Raw genomic sequence first — 18,280 nt, 5'->3', positions numbered from 1 at the left:
AGGAGCTGGATGCGTTAGAGGATGCCGTAATGGATGACGATGAGGAGCGAGCATATTATCAGACCTTCGACGGCTTCTTCTAGTTTATGTTTGGACGATCGCGGGGCATAGGTTAGGGCCCTAGTCGTTTTGGGATACTTGTATGGGTGGGACTAGTTCCTTGTCTTGGATTTTCTTAGCACTGTATTTTGGATATTTTATATATTTGTGGCTCTTATTTCCACTTTATGATATTCTTATGTTTCATGGTTTGGTAAACTCCCTGTTGCTATGAAATGAATCCAAATGTATTGAAATCTGGAGCCCATTAGGGCATACGTGGCACCCGGGAATTCGGGAGTCGAGTTCCTACTCGACCCCTGAAATTCGGGGCATTACAGAGATTTAAATCTTTCTTATTTTTTCAAGTACATGCGTCATAGTGGGACCCACATAACACCTACCACTAGCCACCTGGCTGGTGGCCATGTCACTAGGCCAACGACGTCCATCCATATCTAGCTAGGTTTGGTGGGAGTAGTAGCCAATCTGCATTCCCCTGAAAGAGTGATCTAAAAATGGATTTGACTTAGAGTTTCAGGGTATGTCCGACCAAAGATTTTACGCACCCAATAGTGAAATCTTGCAAATAAAGCAAGAACGACTCCCATAGAAAGTACATAATGGAAATGTGCAACCGCATAATAAGTATCATGTAGAGCAATGTCTAACCCAGAATTTGTTAGGACTATTCCAATGAGTCCTTCGTGATGTTTGTGAGAAATCCACTACGTCCATCCATTTTGCCAGATTATTTTAAGATATGAGACTAAAAATCGGGTAGATCCAAAACTCAAGGCAGTCATACGCGAGGAAGAATTGGACAAAGAGTTTCTTATTGTTTAAACCTTCTTAGGCTCCACCTTCATGTTTATATGCCATCCAAACCTTTTGTAAGGTCATTCCCGACGGGATGAAGTGAAAACACAAAAAACTTATCCGAAACTTTTGTAGCCATATACATGTTTCAACGGTGGACGCATCAAAAATCCTTTTGAAGCCTCGTGGATTGTCATAATTTCGTCAACCAGAAGTCCAAACACTGGATTACGTGCAAGTACATAAAGATTTTATGCATCATGAGTCATTTGGATGATCAGCAACATTGAGACTAAGACATGGCCTAACTCCTATGAAGGGTAGTAGTGGTGAATTTTTCACAATAGGCGAAAGCCTGGTGGAGCAACGCCGAGTGAAGGTAGAAGGCACATGGGCCATAATATTTTATATCCTCTGACCAAATGACTATTTAAAATATTTATCAATGATACATTGAAGGAAATTGGGTTGAACCTAATATACGAGCTACCAGTATTTGCAACCCAACTTATACAAGTAGAGATCCTATGAGATATGTTCAATGGGTAAACAATAAGACACGAGGTAGACAATTGCACTGATATTTTTGAGCCTCTTCTATGGTGTAACAGTGCAAGCAACAATGAAGAACGATGAGTTTTTGAATTCTTAATGAATTCATAACCATATATTTGGTGGTGTACCCAATTATTGTGTACACTTGATAGAATTCATCTATATGGGTGTGAAGGTGGAGGTTGTTTCCTATGAGAATATAATCAAATTCTCTAGATCAGTCATAAAATTCAAGTAATGGTGCATGGACAAAATGCACCGAACCACAGAATCACTTGTAACGAAAAAGTTATGTGAGTAGCATGTATTTGCGATTTACATAAAAAAGAATAAGGTTCAAGACTATGGTGTTACCTAATTCCTATAAACTTGTTTTGCTTACTCTAATGTCGATTTAAGTTTATGGTGACAATAACACCATTACACAAATAACTCTTCCATCTTAACCTGAAATGTTATAAATTTTAAAACATATGTAGAATTGTTGTATTTTAAATTCTTTTAAAATAAATTAGTGTTTCAAAATTTTCATCGGGACGGGCCATATCCTTGGCCATAGGTGCGCGCGTGCCCTATGGATGTATCGTTTCATACAAGTCCGAAAGGTTGCACCCTTTCGTATTTTTTTTTGAAAAGCTGTATCTTCTTAGGCCTAAAGGTCGCACCAATTGGGGGTAAACCCAATAATCACAACCCTTTTTTAAAGGTGTCTCTACACCCTTAAGGGTATTCATACAAAGTCAATAAACAAACTTCCTCTCATCAGGTTTTAGGGGTAAGAAAAAGTTCAGTTTTACATTCAAAGTATTGTTTAAATATTTTCTAGTTCAGGTTAAGACTGCAAGTGATTCGAGTCCGTGTATGGTGAGTGCACTATTGTGACGAGGTAATAGTCGTTGTTATCCTGGAGGTCGATTGCTCATTGAATCCTGTTGCACTTGGGACGTGGTCCAAGGTGCGCAAATTTGATTTCAAGTCGAGTGACTCACATCATGCCTCAACTTCTACAAACCAATAAGTTTTCTCTTTTCCCATTTTAATTTTATTTTGTCTAAATAGTTTTTTAAACTCTAAAATCCAACAATAAGTTACCAAGCAATTTATGGGGATTGCATCCTGCCCTTGACAGGAGAGACTTAGTCTAAGCAAGGCCCAAAAACTTAAAATTTTAATGGTAGTGTTGAATCACCTTGGTGTGGTAGGATCATATCCTAAAATGATCAGGTAAACTAGATGGAGAAGAGCGGATAAAACACATACATCACAATGGGCCTCGAGGCCCACTATGATGTATGTGTTTTATTATAGAGGTCCACTATGATGTATGTTTTTTTATCCGCTCTTGTCCATCCACTTTGCCAAATCATTTTACGACATGATCCTACCACACCGAGGCGATTCAACACTACCATTAAAAAATTCTTGGGCAAGACAAAAGTTTTGGATTAAAGTTGATATCTGTGTTTTCTCTTTCTCTTTATCCAACTAAGAGTGGGGCATGGCACAAATTTAGTGAACCCCTTATCACTAACTGGGGGGCCACCTTGATTGATGTACCTTACATATATGATATCTATTTTGAAAGTTCATTAATTTTTTGTCCAAATAATCTCATATTGTGATGTGGTTGCGGAAGGAGCCCATCCTTTACAAACATAAGGTTTTTTAGCCATAAAATCACTTTATCATTTTTTTGGAGGACGAAAATGTTCATGTGCCGCAGCTGCCTCTCATATGGTGGACTTTCATCTTGAAAGTAGAAAGGTTTTTTAAAAAGGGGCGTGGGCCTTACCAAAAATAAGGATTCAACCCACCCCTTGGCCGATTTGATCTGTTCATTTTAATTGGACAGTCGTGAACCCACAATAAGATTTTTTTTTCTTTTTCTATTGAAATTTCTCTATGGCCCACAACTACACCAATGTTGTGCATTAATTTTAAATTATTTTCTTCGGTGTGGTCCATTTGTGATGAGTTTTGCCCTCAAACTTGGACCGATGACATGAAATTAAAATCTCTTATATGTGGACAAGTGAGATTTGCTTCACCACAATCCAGTGGGCCCCATATAAGATGTGGATGTGTTCAAAATGTGGGGCCCTTTCGCACTAGGGCCTTTTTGTCATTTCCTTATTCCTTGGGTTTTTAACAAGAGGAGTGGATGGTGTTTTTTGGTTCCCTTCCTTCTTCCATCATTCTTCCTTCGTTTCCTTTATAGTTGCTTTTTGGGATTTTTTGTATAAATGGTGGGAGTTTGTGAAAGGAAAGAGGGTGTTCAAGAATACTATAATTGATGAATTTTTATAATGGAAGGATGTTGTAATTGATGAATTTTGTAATGGATGAATGTGATAAGCGTTAAAATGGATGACATTGTAATGGATGAATTTTTATAATAGATGAATGTTGAGATGAAAATATATTATAATGGATGAATGTTGTATGGTCGATCATCGATATTTACTATAGATCGCCCATATTTTCACTATGGATCATCGATATTTTCACTGTGAATCATCGAGATTCAGTGTAGACCACTGATATTAAGAGTGGACTACTAATATTCACTGTGGACCACTGATATTAAAAGTGGACCGTAAATATTCATTGTGGATCACTGATACATTCACTGTAGATCGTAGATATTCACTATAAATCGTTGATCACACGAAAATGGCCATAACTCCCTAATTATATGTTCAGTTTGGGTGATTTGATGAGCTTTCAGATGGATTTAGAATCATCTCATTTGGAAACCATTTGATTTTTCAAAAGTTGGCACAAAGTTCATCAATCATTGTGGATTGTAGATATTTAATGTGGGTCACTAATCCATGTAAATAACCTTAACTCCTTTGTTACATGTCCGATTTTGGTGATCTTATACCCATTGGATTTACTACCTTATTCACTACCTTATCAATCGAGGACTAACCTACCCGTTCCACCCTTATGCACCAATGGTTCCTCCCTTATGCACCAATTGTTGATGTATAAGTAAATGATTAACCCCTGCTCATCATCCATAGTTCTAAACCTCTTAGCCAACCATAGACATGATTGAACTAGAATCTCTTCAGAAAAGCATAAAAATAACTAAGGAAATGGAAGAAAAACTCTTGGCGATGGCTTCTCCACGCTTTTGCTCCACTCCTTTAACCCTAGGTGATCCCTAGGGATGCCCTGGGGATTCCTATTTATAGTTTTGCAGCACTTCCTTTCGCACCGACTTGGAAAAAACTAGAAACTGCCTCAAATTTACGCAGCTTCGATATATCGAAGTGTCTTCAATATATCCTCGATATGTCCCTTCGAAATTATTGAACAATCCTCGATATATCGAAGATGAGTCCAAAATGTTCAGCGAGTTTGGCCTGAAATTCTGAATTTCTCGATTAATCGAAGGGTCTTCAATATGTCCCTTCGATATTATCTACAGATCCTCAATATATCGAAGGCACATTCTGGTAGTTTTTTAGAGTTAGACTTTTCTAGCCCTAGAATCTGTTTTCAAGAGAATTTTCAGGATTCCTTTTTCTTCACTTCAAATCTTCGATTCTCGTCCTTCATCCATTGGTTTCCTTGAATCTTTGACATGTAAATTCTTCAATCTTGGTCTCCTAAGATTTATCCCTTGCCTTGGTGATTCTCGAACATTAAATCCATACTTTTAGCACCCGATTCAATCCAAGCTCTTAAATTCACCTTACAACACAAACATTAGTAAAATAGAACATTAAGCATTATCATGTTCATAAAACCAAGTAATAAATGGGGTCTAATATGCAATATTTGACCCTCAACACAATCCCCAACCAACATTTTGTTAGTCTCGAGCAAAGTATGCGAAAAAATGAACTTCAATGCACAATGTTCAAACCTTTTTTAGAAAATAATCATTTGTGTAATCAAGTATCAATGAGTAGCCTCAAGATGAGGAAGTGAGATTTTGAAAACCCAAAGACGAATCACCTAAACAATCAATCAAATAAGTTCTTTATCCATTAAGTCAGGATATAGTTCGCATATCAAGTTTTTTCAGTGTGCTCAGTGGAATTCAACTTACTTCTTATAAAAATACTATCTTTTCTTAATGTTAGCCTTGCTCATCACTTCAAGATTGGTTGAAAACTCGAGTACTGATTCCGAACTTATCCCATTTTCTTTCTTTTTCCAGTTTTTGATTTTATATCGATGGTCATTTGTATTCATTCAGTCTTTTTAGTCTTTTCTCTCTCTTTTTTTTTCCAGATTTTTTTTTATTCTTTTTTAGATTTGTTTCAATCTTTTCATCATATATGACACTTTCTGTTGATCTCCTATTTTTTAACTGGTTCTTTCTTCTTTTAAGGTGAATAAAATTCTTCAGACTCAATTCTCAATATCTTTCAATGATCATCATACTAACAATTAGAAAATTTAGTACTATTCACATAAAGCAATTTGAATGTGTCTTGTGATTTAGATTAACATAATATTCGAACTTCCTCTTAATCAATTGAGTGTAAGAACCGTAATTGATATATTACTTAGATGATCAAACTCTAATAATTCAAAATTCACTCTCTATCTTATCATCATACTCAAAACATTCTTAAATACAATGCACCCTCAAAATATTCTTAAATACAAATACGGTGCAAACCTCGATAGCGCCATGAAACGAGCCGTGTACTGAGCCACGTACATGTCTCCCTGCACCAGGGTCTCGAACTCCAATGCTCGCTACCGTTGAATGTGGTCAAGAAAATACTGCCGGTCAAACCGGTCCATGAAATACTCCAATGTCCAAACGAAATCGGGTCCTGCTGCTCGGGCGACCGATGTCCACCAATGCTCGGCCTCGTCCTTAAGTAAAAAGACAGCCAACGGAACCCGCCGCTGTGAAGTGCACCTCATAGTATCAAAGATCTTCTCCACCTCACATCTCCACCGCTCCGCTGCTGACGGGTCGGGCTCTCCCTGGAAATGCGGGGGATCAAGAAGTGGATGACAACATAATCCATTTTTTAATCCTTGGTTTCTGTTGCTATATTTGTTTCAATGTTTTTTGTTTGATTGGTAAGGCAATGGAAAATATAATGTGGACATGCACACTGCCTGCTTGATGGTTGGTGTAAGAGAGAGAAATGTAGGGACTAAGAAGGAGAGAGGGAAATCACCTATCTAAGCGGGTCTATCTAAGGGTTTATGGGTGTAATTGTATAATCAAATAGCCCCAAGGATATATAAATGGTAAGTGATAAATGATCAAAATTCTAAAAGCAAAATCAGATAATTTATGTCGTCTAACCATATAAATTTTCAGTTATACCCTGATGAAGAATGAGTTAGCAATTTAGATGATCTGGATTTTTGTGCCATGAGTATTATTGAAGAGTCAACACTATTTTTTCAATGGTGGGAAACTATTATAAGTGTCTACACCTTTGTCCACATCTAAGATGGAGACCCTCTTAAGCCGATGTTACCCTTATTCAATGAACCACGCCAGCCTGTTACCCGACCTGTTCAGATACTCTGGCTTTCATTATACTCAAACCAAAAAATCATTGTTATAAAAAAACTCTTATAGAAACACCGCAAGAAATGGTTAAAGGCTATTTGGTAGTAAGAAAAGTTGAAGGTTAGTCTATCTTATCTTGCCCTATAGCCATTAGGTGAGCAATCCATTGTTTGTTGAGAGATATTCCCAACATGAACCCAAAAAGATCAAGAAGATTGGATGGATCCCTCTTTCTAATAGTTTTTCGGGTCCTCCTTGTCTAGGTTCTTCTCTCCTCCCTTTCCTCCCTCTACATGATGCATGACATGCAGCTCCTAAAATCAGACACGTTGAATTAACAAAATGTTTGATTTGTGGACACTTGTTTGCTGAAATAGGACCATTAGATATCTAACTATTGATGTGTTTGGTTTATGATGCATCTAAACTCGAGCCTATAGTTTTCTGGTTCAAATTGAATTTACTCTCATTCCACATGTACAGTTTCTTGATGCCTAAGTCTTAGTGCTCTGCTAAAGCCTTTCTTCACTTCTTCCATTCTTTATATGTTTCCTTGACGCAGATGTGGGTGTAGGAGGAGATGAATTTCTACAACACTTAAAGGCCCACCATGATAGCTACAAGCTGAAATCATTGAATGTTTTTTTACATCCTTTATCTGAGTAGAAATATTGCCATTCCTATTGTTCAATCATGTTTGAATAAGTGAAGACCTACTATTTTTTTTGGTCTCTCTAGATATTCTATAAGCTTGAAGAGTAAATTTGGAGAGATGTACTCTTTGAGTTAGAAGGTGATATAATTTTGTTATCTGAACCTAAAAGCCACGCATTTTTTTTCATACATATATACATATTTGTAACCTGCATATTCATACCTTCAAACATACTTTCACTAAAGCCTTCTTTTTTTTAAAAATGTAGATGGAATTCATCTAATGTTGTGATATTTGCAGGTGCGTATTGCTCGCATTTTCAATACATACGGGCCTCGTATGTGTATAGATGATGGGCGTGTTGTCAGTAACTTTGTTGCGCAAGTTTGCTTCCTCTTTAGTTAAATTTCACAACAATGGTTTGTGGCTTTCATAACACAATCAAGTTGGAATGGACAAGAGTTACAAAGATGTCGGTGTTTTAATCATGCTGAGATGTGTTACATGCCCTCCATAAACAACCTTTGATAGTTTATGGTGATGGAAAACAAACACAAAGCTTTCAATATGTTTCTGATCTAGTACTTTACTCTTTCTTTTAAGACGTTATGATTGAAAATGTGTTGTGGGCTCACTGTCTTTCTAGAAAATGGCATACCTTTTTCAGTTCCATGCATATCGTATCATGGATTGTGATACCTATGAAAAGAAAGAAGAAGAAGAATTTACAGTCTATGTTGTTTCTTGTATTTGTAGGGATTTAAGAATGTGCACATTCACCTATCATGATACTCAGCAGAGAGTAATCTCTTGGACCATTAAAGATAAAAAATGTCTAGTAGTCCTATGTTACAAGTAGTGTACATGAATCAAGGTTAGGTTTGCTCGATCAATCTTGTTTTGGGACTGTGACTTAGTAAAAAGTGAGCTTGACTATCTAATTGGTGGATTTGTATTGGACCACTAAAGATGAAAAATGTCCAATGATCCTACGTTATAAGAAGTGTCCATGAATAAAGGTTTGGTTTGCTTAACCAATCTGATTTTGGGACCATGACTCAGAGATTTGGGCCCCACAATCTGATGGATTTAAATAGAGTTAATGCATGCCACATGAACAGTTTATAAGTGATTGTGTACCCATGGCTAGAGGTGTACACGAGTCAAGCTTGGCACAGCTCGACTCGACTTGGCCACTGGTTGATCCTAGCTCGAACTCGGCTCGGCTCGGTCCTCGAGCCTGACCGGCCAGCTCGGCTTAGTTCGGTCAGCGGCTTGGGCCAATTCGAGTCGAGTTCGAGCCAAGAGTGTGTCATTTTCACAAACACATGGAGTGCACTTTCAATTTCTTACTGTATGTAAAACAATAGCAACTATTTACAGGTATTCCATCAAACATCTTGTAAGCAACATCAAAATCAAGAAAAAAAATGGTATTTGTTTTATATACATACCTTCCTTGCCACCAGCCGACACTTCATTGAGTCATTTCATCAAACACTTGATGAGCAACATCAATATCAAATTAACTGAATTGGTTCGATCTGAGTTTGATTCAAGCTTGGGTTTGATCTGAGTCGAGTCGAGCTCGGGCAAGCTCGAACTCGGTTCAAAATTTTTTCGAGCTCAAAAACTCAGCTTGACTCAGCTCGTACTCAATTTTCGAACCGAATTGAATTGAGTTTTTCGAATCGAGTCAAGCAAGCTAACCGATCTCAGTTCATGTACAGCCCTACCTGCGGCGTACTAGTGTATCAAATAACTCCACCGCAATGTTCCAAGATAGCGACCTTTCCGAAACAGATTGGCTACTCCTAGTCACTTGTGACTAGCTAATGGCTAGTGGTCGGTGTTATGTGGACCCCAACATGATGTATGTGTCTCATCCACGCCATCAATTTTTCCAAATAATTTTATGATATTAACTTAAAACTAAAGTAGATCAAAATCTCAATTGGGTCACACAGTGTTGAATTAACTCTCACCATTAAAAACTTATCGGGGCTACAAAAGTTTTCGATCAAGCTGATATTTGTTTTTCCCCTAATTAATCCAAGTTTGTGTGACCTAATCTACAGGTTGTATGCCAAATAAACATTACAGTATGCACTAGGAGGTTTTTTGTCATGCCCTAGACTCGGTAACTGGACTTATAAGGAACCCAATAGCCGGTTCTGGCTGCAACAGCCTCCGTAGTATCTCATTCTCGGCTCCTGAGGCAGGTTCCGATCCTTAGATCTTACAAGGAGGATTTCTATAGCAGTATAATTATTTCCAACACGAGCATACCCAAGATCACAGCAAATATATCTGAGAATAACAGAGGCACACATTACAAAATTCACTATGAATTTGAACTTTTACAAGTTTTCATAAGGTTCAAAAGGACATACATAATATAATAGAAGAAAGAGAGAAAAGTTTGCAACACCGGGGTCCTTAAGCCCAGTTCTAATCCAAGCTCTACTGCTACGATGCCTGCCTAAGATCTCCTGCACGCATCAATCGTGCATAAGCTTATAGAAGCTTAGAGGGTGGTGAAAGTGTGTGACAATGGTGCACAGAAGAATAGTAGGAGGTATAGAAAGGGAAATATGCTCAATGACAATATCACCAGCCTTACTAAGGCTTATCATGAGTACGATGCAATGAGTACTGGGCGCCTTACCAAGGCAATGCATGAAGGGGCTTATGCAGCCGATGCGAATGCGATGCAAAGTAATGCCAGTGCTCATGACCAATCCACATATCAAGTACATTTCCAATCATAAGAAAATCACCGGGGTCCATTACACTGCTGGATTACTGCCGCTCTACAAACCCCGCGCAGTCAAACGAGAGTAAGAGACCTCACTACCTGCCTGTGGACAGCCAATCACCAACAAGGCCTGACGGTAGCGGACCCATTTACGAGCTGGTCAGACTCAGCCTAGTAATTCCTCATTACATCAGGCGAGTAAGGCCACACCCCTACCCAACCGACTACACGATAGTGGGAGTCATGACCTAATGGTATAAGGCCCACGTGCACTCATAGTTTCCACTCGGTCACGACGTTGGGGCAGATCCTTAATACTATGAAAGTTTTAAAAATTTCACCCAGGAGCATCCTATGCACCCGGTATGCTCAAGTAATATTTTCGGTCCACACATACGGCCATCCACGAACATCCCTGTGGAAGCAAGGCCCTGGTGAAGCAAGGGCGGTATCATCATAAAATGTGATGCCAATGCATGAGTCACACATACAGATCATGCACAAGCTTCAGGCACTCAATGTGTATAAGGGGAGAAACTTCATTCCTCTATGACCACCACACAATACAATCAATTCACACAAATGATGCATACGGGTCACAATGAAGTAAGTGCGCTACCTGTAGAATATATATTCCTCCTTCTCAAGGAGAGACAAAGTCTAGATACCTAGATGGGTATTTTAAGGAGAAGTGAAGTCCTCTAGTGGGGCCCAATACTTTGGGGTGGCTCACAAGCTAAGACAGTCATAAAGCCTCAAGGAGGAAACAGTCCTAACAAGGTCCATAGTGGGCCTTCAACCACCTATGAGGACCCTATAGGACTACCTTAGGGCCACCACGGAGGACATCCAACCTCAACTGGGTCCTAAAAGGTAACCCGCTACGCATATAAAGTAAAGTCCAAGGCCCAAGCAATCCATGGCCTAATGGGCCATACACTAAGCCGAATACATAAGCAAGATAGTGGGCCCTCAAGCAAGGTTTGGGCCCAACCGTGAAGATCATAAGACTACTCATTATGGTGGGCCTAATGGGCAGCTCATTATTCCAACATATGGGTAACCCTTATATTTAAAACAGTAAGTTGGGCCTCACATCTCGGCCCAAGTATGGATTTATTTTAATGGGCAAGCAAGGGCCCAACTACTTGAATATTGGCCCATAAAACCAATCACAATAGCATAAATAAATATAAGCCCCAAGGTTCCAATGGGCATATCAAGAGTTTCAAGGTAATGGGCCTAGAAAAACCCAACAAATAACTAAGAAGACTAGTCCAATAAAAACCCAATTGGAATGGGCCTTAAATATACACTAATTAAGCTTAAAAAAATCTAACTAAAATGGGGCAAGATATGTGTAATAATGTCTTCAAATTTGGTGGACCATACTGCCCCAAAACATTCATTTATGAGGAGCAATCATGGGCCTATTGCTGAAATTCCAGCCCACCCAAAATCTAGGCTTGCTGGAAATTCTAAAATAATTAATTCATAAATTTATTTTAGTTCTTGGTGAACCATACATGTCACAGGGGGGTCCACTAGATAAAGGGAGTGGATTTAACACATAAACCAAATGGACCATGCTGCTGGACTGGAAGTCCAGCAGCATCCCAATGGGCTGAGCATCCCATGCACAGGTAGCTCTATTGGCCTAGGTATATGGCCCAAAAACTCATCCAATGGGCCCCAATTGAATGCTACTAAAGGGGAGGATGATTAAGTCCCCTATGGACCCCACATAGATGAATGGTGGGATATTAAATACATTAAGGTGGGCCCACAAAGTGGCCTGAACGGCCAGCCAAGGCTGGACACCCAAGCCTGGGTGTCCCAGCTTGGTGGGCTACTCCAGGCGGCACCACGGACGATACAGGGTCCCGTTGACCCTAAAATTTTGCAGGTTGTTACTTCCATGGGTGGGCCACACCTCCATAAAATTTTGCGATTTTTGGGTAACTAAAAGTATTTTAATTAATTTAAAGAAGACAGTCTATCAAGAAAATTCTGTCTGATCTGGACGTCCCAACGTGGTGGGCCGGTCCAGCCCTTGCCATGATGTGCACAGGGGTCTATTGGCCCCAAAAATTTGTAGATGGGTCCTACCATGGGTGGGACACCCCTATATAAATTTTCATAATTTTTAGATACTCAAAAGTATTTTAATTAAATTCGAAATTACAATCTGTACAGGGTGGAATGTTGCTGAAATTATAACTGTTTCTATGTTTGGGACCACATGGAGTGGGCCCAAACCCACCCAAACCCTTAGAAAATTGGAGGAAAAGGTGGCTCTAAATCTGAAAAATAAGTGGGGTCTGCTGGGGTGGCCCACTTCTTTCAGAAAGTCAGATGAATATAGTGTTTTCCGCTATACTGTATTGCTGAACTGTCCAGAAATTTCTGGACAGTTAGCCATCTTTAGCCCAACCCATGGGCCTTAAACATGGGAAGTAGGGTATGGGCCTCATACCACATCAAAGTGGGGTCCACACACTACAAAACTCCTAAAAAAATTTGGATAAAAAGGCCTGCAAATAGGTCTAAACAGTAGCTCAAAACACATGCTCCAACTGGGCTTGAAATCTGAACAGCAACATAGGCTGTCTAGCCCATGCAAGTAAATCAAGGGGTCCATAGCCCTGATTCCTCATGTGGGGTTCACTCTTATAGGTTCACAAAATTTCAGACCCATTAGAGCTCTCAAGCCTCCATGAAAATCTATTTTAGAGGCCATCCAAACCATGCATGCATGATTGGGCCTGGACGCCTAATCAAGGTGGGCTTGGACGCCCCATCTTGCTAGGGGCCTGGGATGTTGTTGACCTACTTTGGTGGACCACACATCATCAGAGAATGTACAGAAGAAGATAAGAAAAATGAGGGAGAGAATGAGCAAATTTGGCCATAGGTGGGAGGTCCCGCCACTAATGGACTACCTACACACAAATCCACACCATCACTATATCATACACTTACATGCAAGCCAAGATACATCAAAATAAGTTAGTGGATGGTAAGGATCACTTCCCTACATGCATGCAAAGGCTTAGGTAGCCCATGAGATGCAAGAAATAAGAGGAGGTCATCGTGGTGGGTCCATAGAAAATGACCCTCCATGAAATGGATTGTAAAGGATTTAGGCCCTTAGCCTTCATCTTAGGAACCATATAGGACCTCCACCATGGATTGGTGGGCCCTACATGCTTCCATGCATGTAGCAAAAAGGAAAGGAAGAAAGGAAAGAAGAAGAAGGAGAGATGAAGCCAAGAAGAGCACCCACCTCAAAGATCTCCACCAAAACTCCAACTCTAGGCTTTTAAAGCTCAAAGCAAGCAAGATTGAAGGGGTGAGATATGATTTTGATGGATGGATTAAGGGGAAATGGAGGAGAAGAGGGCTGGATTGTTGGAAGCTTGCAGGAGGGAGAGGAGAGGGAGAGATAGAGAGAACGAGAAGAAAGAGAGAGAGAGAGAGAGAGAGAGAGAGAGAGAGAGAGAGAGAGAGAGTTGTAGGAGAGTCATCATTGCTTTCTCCACCTAGGTTAGAGAAAAGCATCATACCTTATGGTGATACAAACAATGTTGCCAGGGTAGGATAGGTTTTGGTGGTGTGGGTGGTGTTTGTAGTATGGGTGGTGTAAGAGATGTAGGTTTAGGTGGTGTTGGTTGGAAAATGTGTAGATGGAGTGGGCCACCTTGGGAAACGTATATACCACTCTAAGTGGGCCACACAATCATAATCAAAGGCCTAAAATGATGAAATGCCTACAACTTATGATCTACACATTGTATGGACGCACGAGACACGACATCGGAACCGTAGCGATGATGTGAACAAGATGGCATAGGTCTCGGGTCGATCCGAGTCGGGTCTACGTGACCAGACTCAAGGATGACCACAAACACAATCCGAGGGTCGTGGGTCGCCGGAATTCGACTTGTAGGACCGCGGGACCAAAAGAAATGAAATGCATACCTATACACACAAGAAATCTCAGGTCGGGTCTTACATTTTTAATGGTAAACGTTGAATCACTACTATTTTCTCATGGTGTGGTCCACCTGAGATAATCCAATCTGTATTTCTCATTTGTTCCTATTACGGTCGAGAGTGGCTTTCCCTTTTGGGGAAAGATTGATTTCTCTCTTTTATGCAACCCTCCCCCATCGTATCTAGGTAGTACCCCCCTATTCACATCCTATGGGGAAGGACCAAAGCAGTAATGATGAATTTGGTATTTCTTCCTCTTCGAGCCAGAGTATAAGATAAATTATTAAAATGATGTGTAAAAATGGATGAACGGTGTAGATAAAATACATAAATCATGGTGGGGCCCACATAGCACCGACCACTAACAACCTGGTTAGTGGCAGCGTCACTAGCCAAACTGAGTCCAGACTTTTCATCTGCTGGGCCCTACCTGGATGGGGCATGTGCAGATCACATAGGGAGTAAACTCCATGGGACCCACCGTGATGTATGTATTATCCCCGTTGCCCATCTGTTTTTCCAATTCATTTGCATGAGCTCAAAATTGAAGCATATCAGCTCAAGTAGGCCACACACACGAAACCTTCCTAGGTCCCACACGTATGTTATTAGTCATCCAACATATTCATAAAGTCACACAGACATGGATGATGGGAAAACACAAGTATCAGCTTGATCCAAAACCTCCTTGGCCTTATAAAGGTTTCAACGTTATCCCCACATGTTCCTGCGCGCGGTCAACTTAAGCTTTGGATATGCTTCAATTTTTGGCTCATGCCCTAAATTGTGCTGGAGAAATGAATGAACGGCGTGGATCAAACACATATATCACAGTGGGGCCGTATAACCCAGGAATTAGAATCATACCATCCTGGGACATTTCGTCCTCGGTCCACTTTTTTTTTTTAACCGTCCATTTTTCTCATGCAAGTGTGGCCCAACTGATGAATGGGTCGGATCTTGCACAAGTTTGCTGCATTAGCACGTGTGGTGGGAATGTTCCTCATCCACCTCACAGGACTAAATGCACTTTGCATTACTTTTTATGCGCAGGTGTACCAAAATAATGACCCTCGGTAATTATAATGGTGGGCAATCTACTGATGCACATGCTGCCATTTTGGTACGTTTGGAAGCAAGTAGATGTGGGGACCGAACCTGGCCCTGAAATCCCAAGCTCTGTTGAGTCCACCTTGATGTTTGTGTTACATCCACTCCGTTCATCCCTTTCTGAAGCTCATTATAAGGACATGAGCCCAAAAATGAGGGAGATCCAATATTCAAGTCCACCACAATACAAGAAACAGATGGATTAAATGCACACCACTTCGTAAGGACCACGGAAGTTCTGGATTAGGATAATATTCGTGTTTTCCCTTCATCCAGGTGAGGATCACCTTATGAACGTATTGGATGCGATATACACATCACCATGAACCCTGAGAAAATTTCAACGGTGGGCGTTTCCATCGCCACTGCGGGGCCCACCTGAGTTTTGGATCTAGCTCGTATATGGGGTCACGTCCAAAATGAGATGGAGGAATGGATGGACGGATTTTAAATAACACGAAAATCACGGTGGGCCCATGGTGCTTGGGGTGATAACGATTGCAGAACACGTGGCATAGGTTTTGCAAATATCGAAAATTAAATATGGATTGCGTGGCCTAATGGATAAGGCGCTCGCCTCCGGAGCGGGAGATTGTGGGTTCGAGTCCCATCGTGATCGACCATTTTAATTTTATTTATGCTTGATGGATCTTAGCCGTTCATTTTTCTACCGTCAGTTTTCTTTTTCACTTCGTTCGTTCACTGTTTTGGGCCATTTTTCTTTTGATGTCTATTTTTCTTGTCCACTTTCCATTGGGGATCTGGTTTTAGGGGTGGGGCATTATTGGGAGGATCAGGTAACTGTTTTTCTGACGATGGGGCCTACCTTGATGTATATTTTGTATATCCACACCGTCCATCCGTTTTTTCAGCTCATTTTAAGGCATGATCCAGAAAATGAAGCAGATCCAAATATAAAGTGGACCACATATAGTAGGGATTGAATGTATACCATTAAAAACTTCTTGGGGCCACACAAGTTTTGGATCAAGCTGATTTTTTTTCTTTACTGCTCATCCTAGCCCGTGTGACTTTATTAAGAGATTGGATCGCAAATGGATATGAATGTCCACCATTAAGAACTTCTTGGGGGCCACATGAATTTTGGATCAAGCTCTTTATCAAGAGATTGGATCACAAATATATATTTCAGTGGGCTCTAGCAAATTCTTAATACTGGGCATTCAATGACCACCGTTTCCTGTGGTGTGGTCCACTTGAGATTTGGATTGCTTCATTTTTTAGAGCATGCTCTAAAATGGATGGCTTGGATATACAACAACACATAAATGAAGTTGGGCCCCACGGTTAGGGAAACATCCACTATAGTGTTAACGTTCGGCCCCAACATACGCTAAAATCCGACCCTCGACGCCCATTGTATGGACGGTATGGATCACAGGGCCCCAACATCCACAGCATTCCATAGTTCCATGCAATGGTGCCTTATTTGCATAGATGGTTCTCTGCATGCGGTTTCAATCAATCGACCCACCAATCTTCTATGCTTTGGTTGTAAATCAGCTTAAATTTCCAATCTAAATTTCCAGTGCTCGAAATAAAAAATTTGAAATGACTCATTGTCCGGCCCGGGCCGAGTTGACTCGAAGACATGACTGAGTCTTTATTTGACTTGACTCGATAATTAAGAAGTAAATAATAAAGTATTAGAATAGTTTTTGAGCATTATGAGAGGAATGATGTGGACTGTTGTTCTTGATTAAGATTTGAAAAACTACTGTTTGAGTGATCAAGATACCCTCCATGGCATGCATGCAGAATGCTCTCTTGGCACCTCACTGGAATGCCACAGCATGGTGTATGTGACTAGAGGCAACGGCTGGGTGATTGTCCTGGAGATGTTTGCCGTTGTCAAACGAGCTGGGAATGGAGGGTTGGAGTACATCACCTTAAAGACCAACAACAACAATGCAATGACCAGCACGCTTGCCGGGAATGCATTTGCTTTGATGAATGCTTACAGGATCTCCAAGAAGGAAGCAAGGAGTTTGAATTACAACAGGTGGAGATAAAGGTGTTTGCACCAAAGGCTTCTGTTTGAAGCTAGTAAGGGTTGATGATTCATCAAAACATGGGGCCTTTCATGCAGACAGCTCAATTCAAAGTACTCTTTATGTAATGTCCATACATCAAACTCACCAAGAACATCTAGTGAAAATTTTGTTTGCTTTTGGGAAGGCATGTACAAGGTATAGTGTTTAATACTCTGCTAGTGTGTGACAGATGATGCACATGTGCACAGGTATATCCTACAAGTGGAGATGTTAAATTCAAGCTAAAGCACTCAGATTTTAGATGATTTATAAATCAAAGGACACACTGGAATAATATCCTAAATAATAAATTAAACAATACCTAATTAACAATCAAAGCTCCTCCAATATCGTATCGCTATGTATAGAAGCATTTTTGTCATTTGAGAAACAAGGCTACACGTAATATAATATCCGTTAAAGAAATGAAACAAAATACATTAATGAGTTATCTTAAGATGTTTAAAAAAAGGAATGGAGATGTAAACCCTATATTAATGGGTAGCACTTTAGAAAAATCCCATTATATATAGTTGTGGCCATCTACAAAAAACAGCCCACCAACAGCCTGTGACTTTCTCATAGCAGCTCGTGAGGGGTGTACTAGACCATCCTTCTCTTCCAGAGGTTGTTCCAAGATAACACCAATCGAACAGTTTTGATTGTTAAATGGATAGTGGGCCACCTATCAAGCAATTAGAATCATACGGCCAAAATTGACAAATGGGTGAGTGGGTGCATATGGTTTAAGTACAACCAGCTTATATTTATTTTCTATTTTGATAGCA

At 40.2% G+C, this 18,280-nt stretch overlaps 1 protein-coding gene and 1 non-coding gene across 2 annotated transcripts; both read left to right on the top strand.

Annotated features, from left to right (window-relative positions):
• Positions 1-11,911: 11,911 nt before the first annotated feature.
• Positions 11,912-17,471, top strand: LOC131218219 (13S globulin basic chain-like). Its single transcript, XM_058212900.1, has 2 exons — positions 11,912-11,975; positions 17,218-17,471. The coding sequence occupies exons 1-2, from the start codon at positions 11,912-11,914 to the stop codon at positions 17,469-17,471; spliced, it is 318 nt and encodes a 105-aa protein (XP_058068883.1).
• On the top strand, positions 15,985-16,057 carry TRNAR-CCG (transfer RNA arginine (anticodon CCG)). Its single transcript has one exon. It is a non-coding gene; the product is annotated as a tRNA-Arg (tRNA).
• Positions 17,472-18,280: the final 809 nt, after the last annotated feature.

Source organism: Magnolia sinica, chromosome 11 (genome assembly GCF_029962835.1).
Source record: "Magnolia sinica isolate HGM2019 chromosome 11, MsV1, whole genome shotgun sequence".
Classification (NCBI taxonomy): Eukaryota; Viridiplantae; Streptophyta; class Magnoliopsida; order Magnoliales; family Magnoliaceae; genus Magnolia; species Magnolia sinica.
The sequence above is the reverse complement of the archived record's forward strand: the minus strand, read 5'-3'. Positions and strand labels throughout refer to the sequence as shown.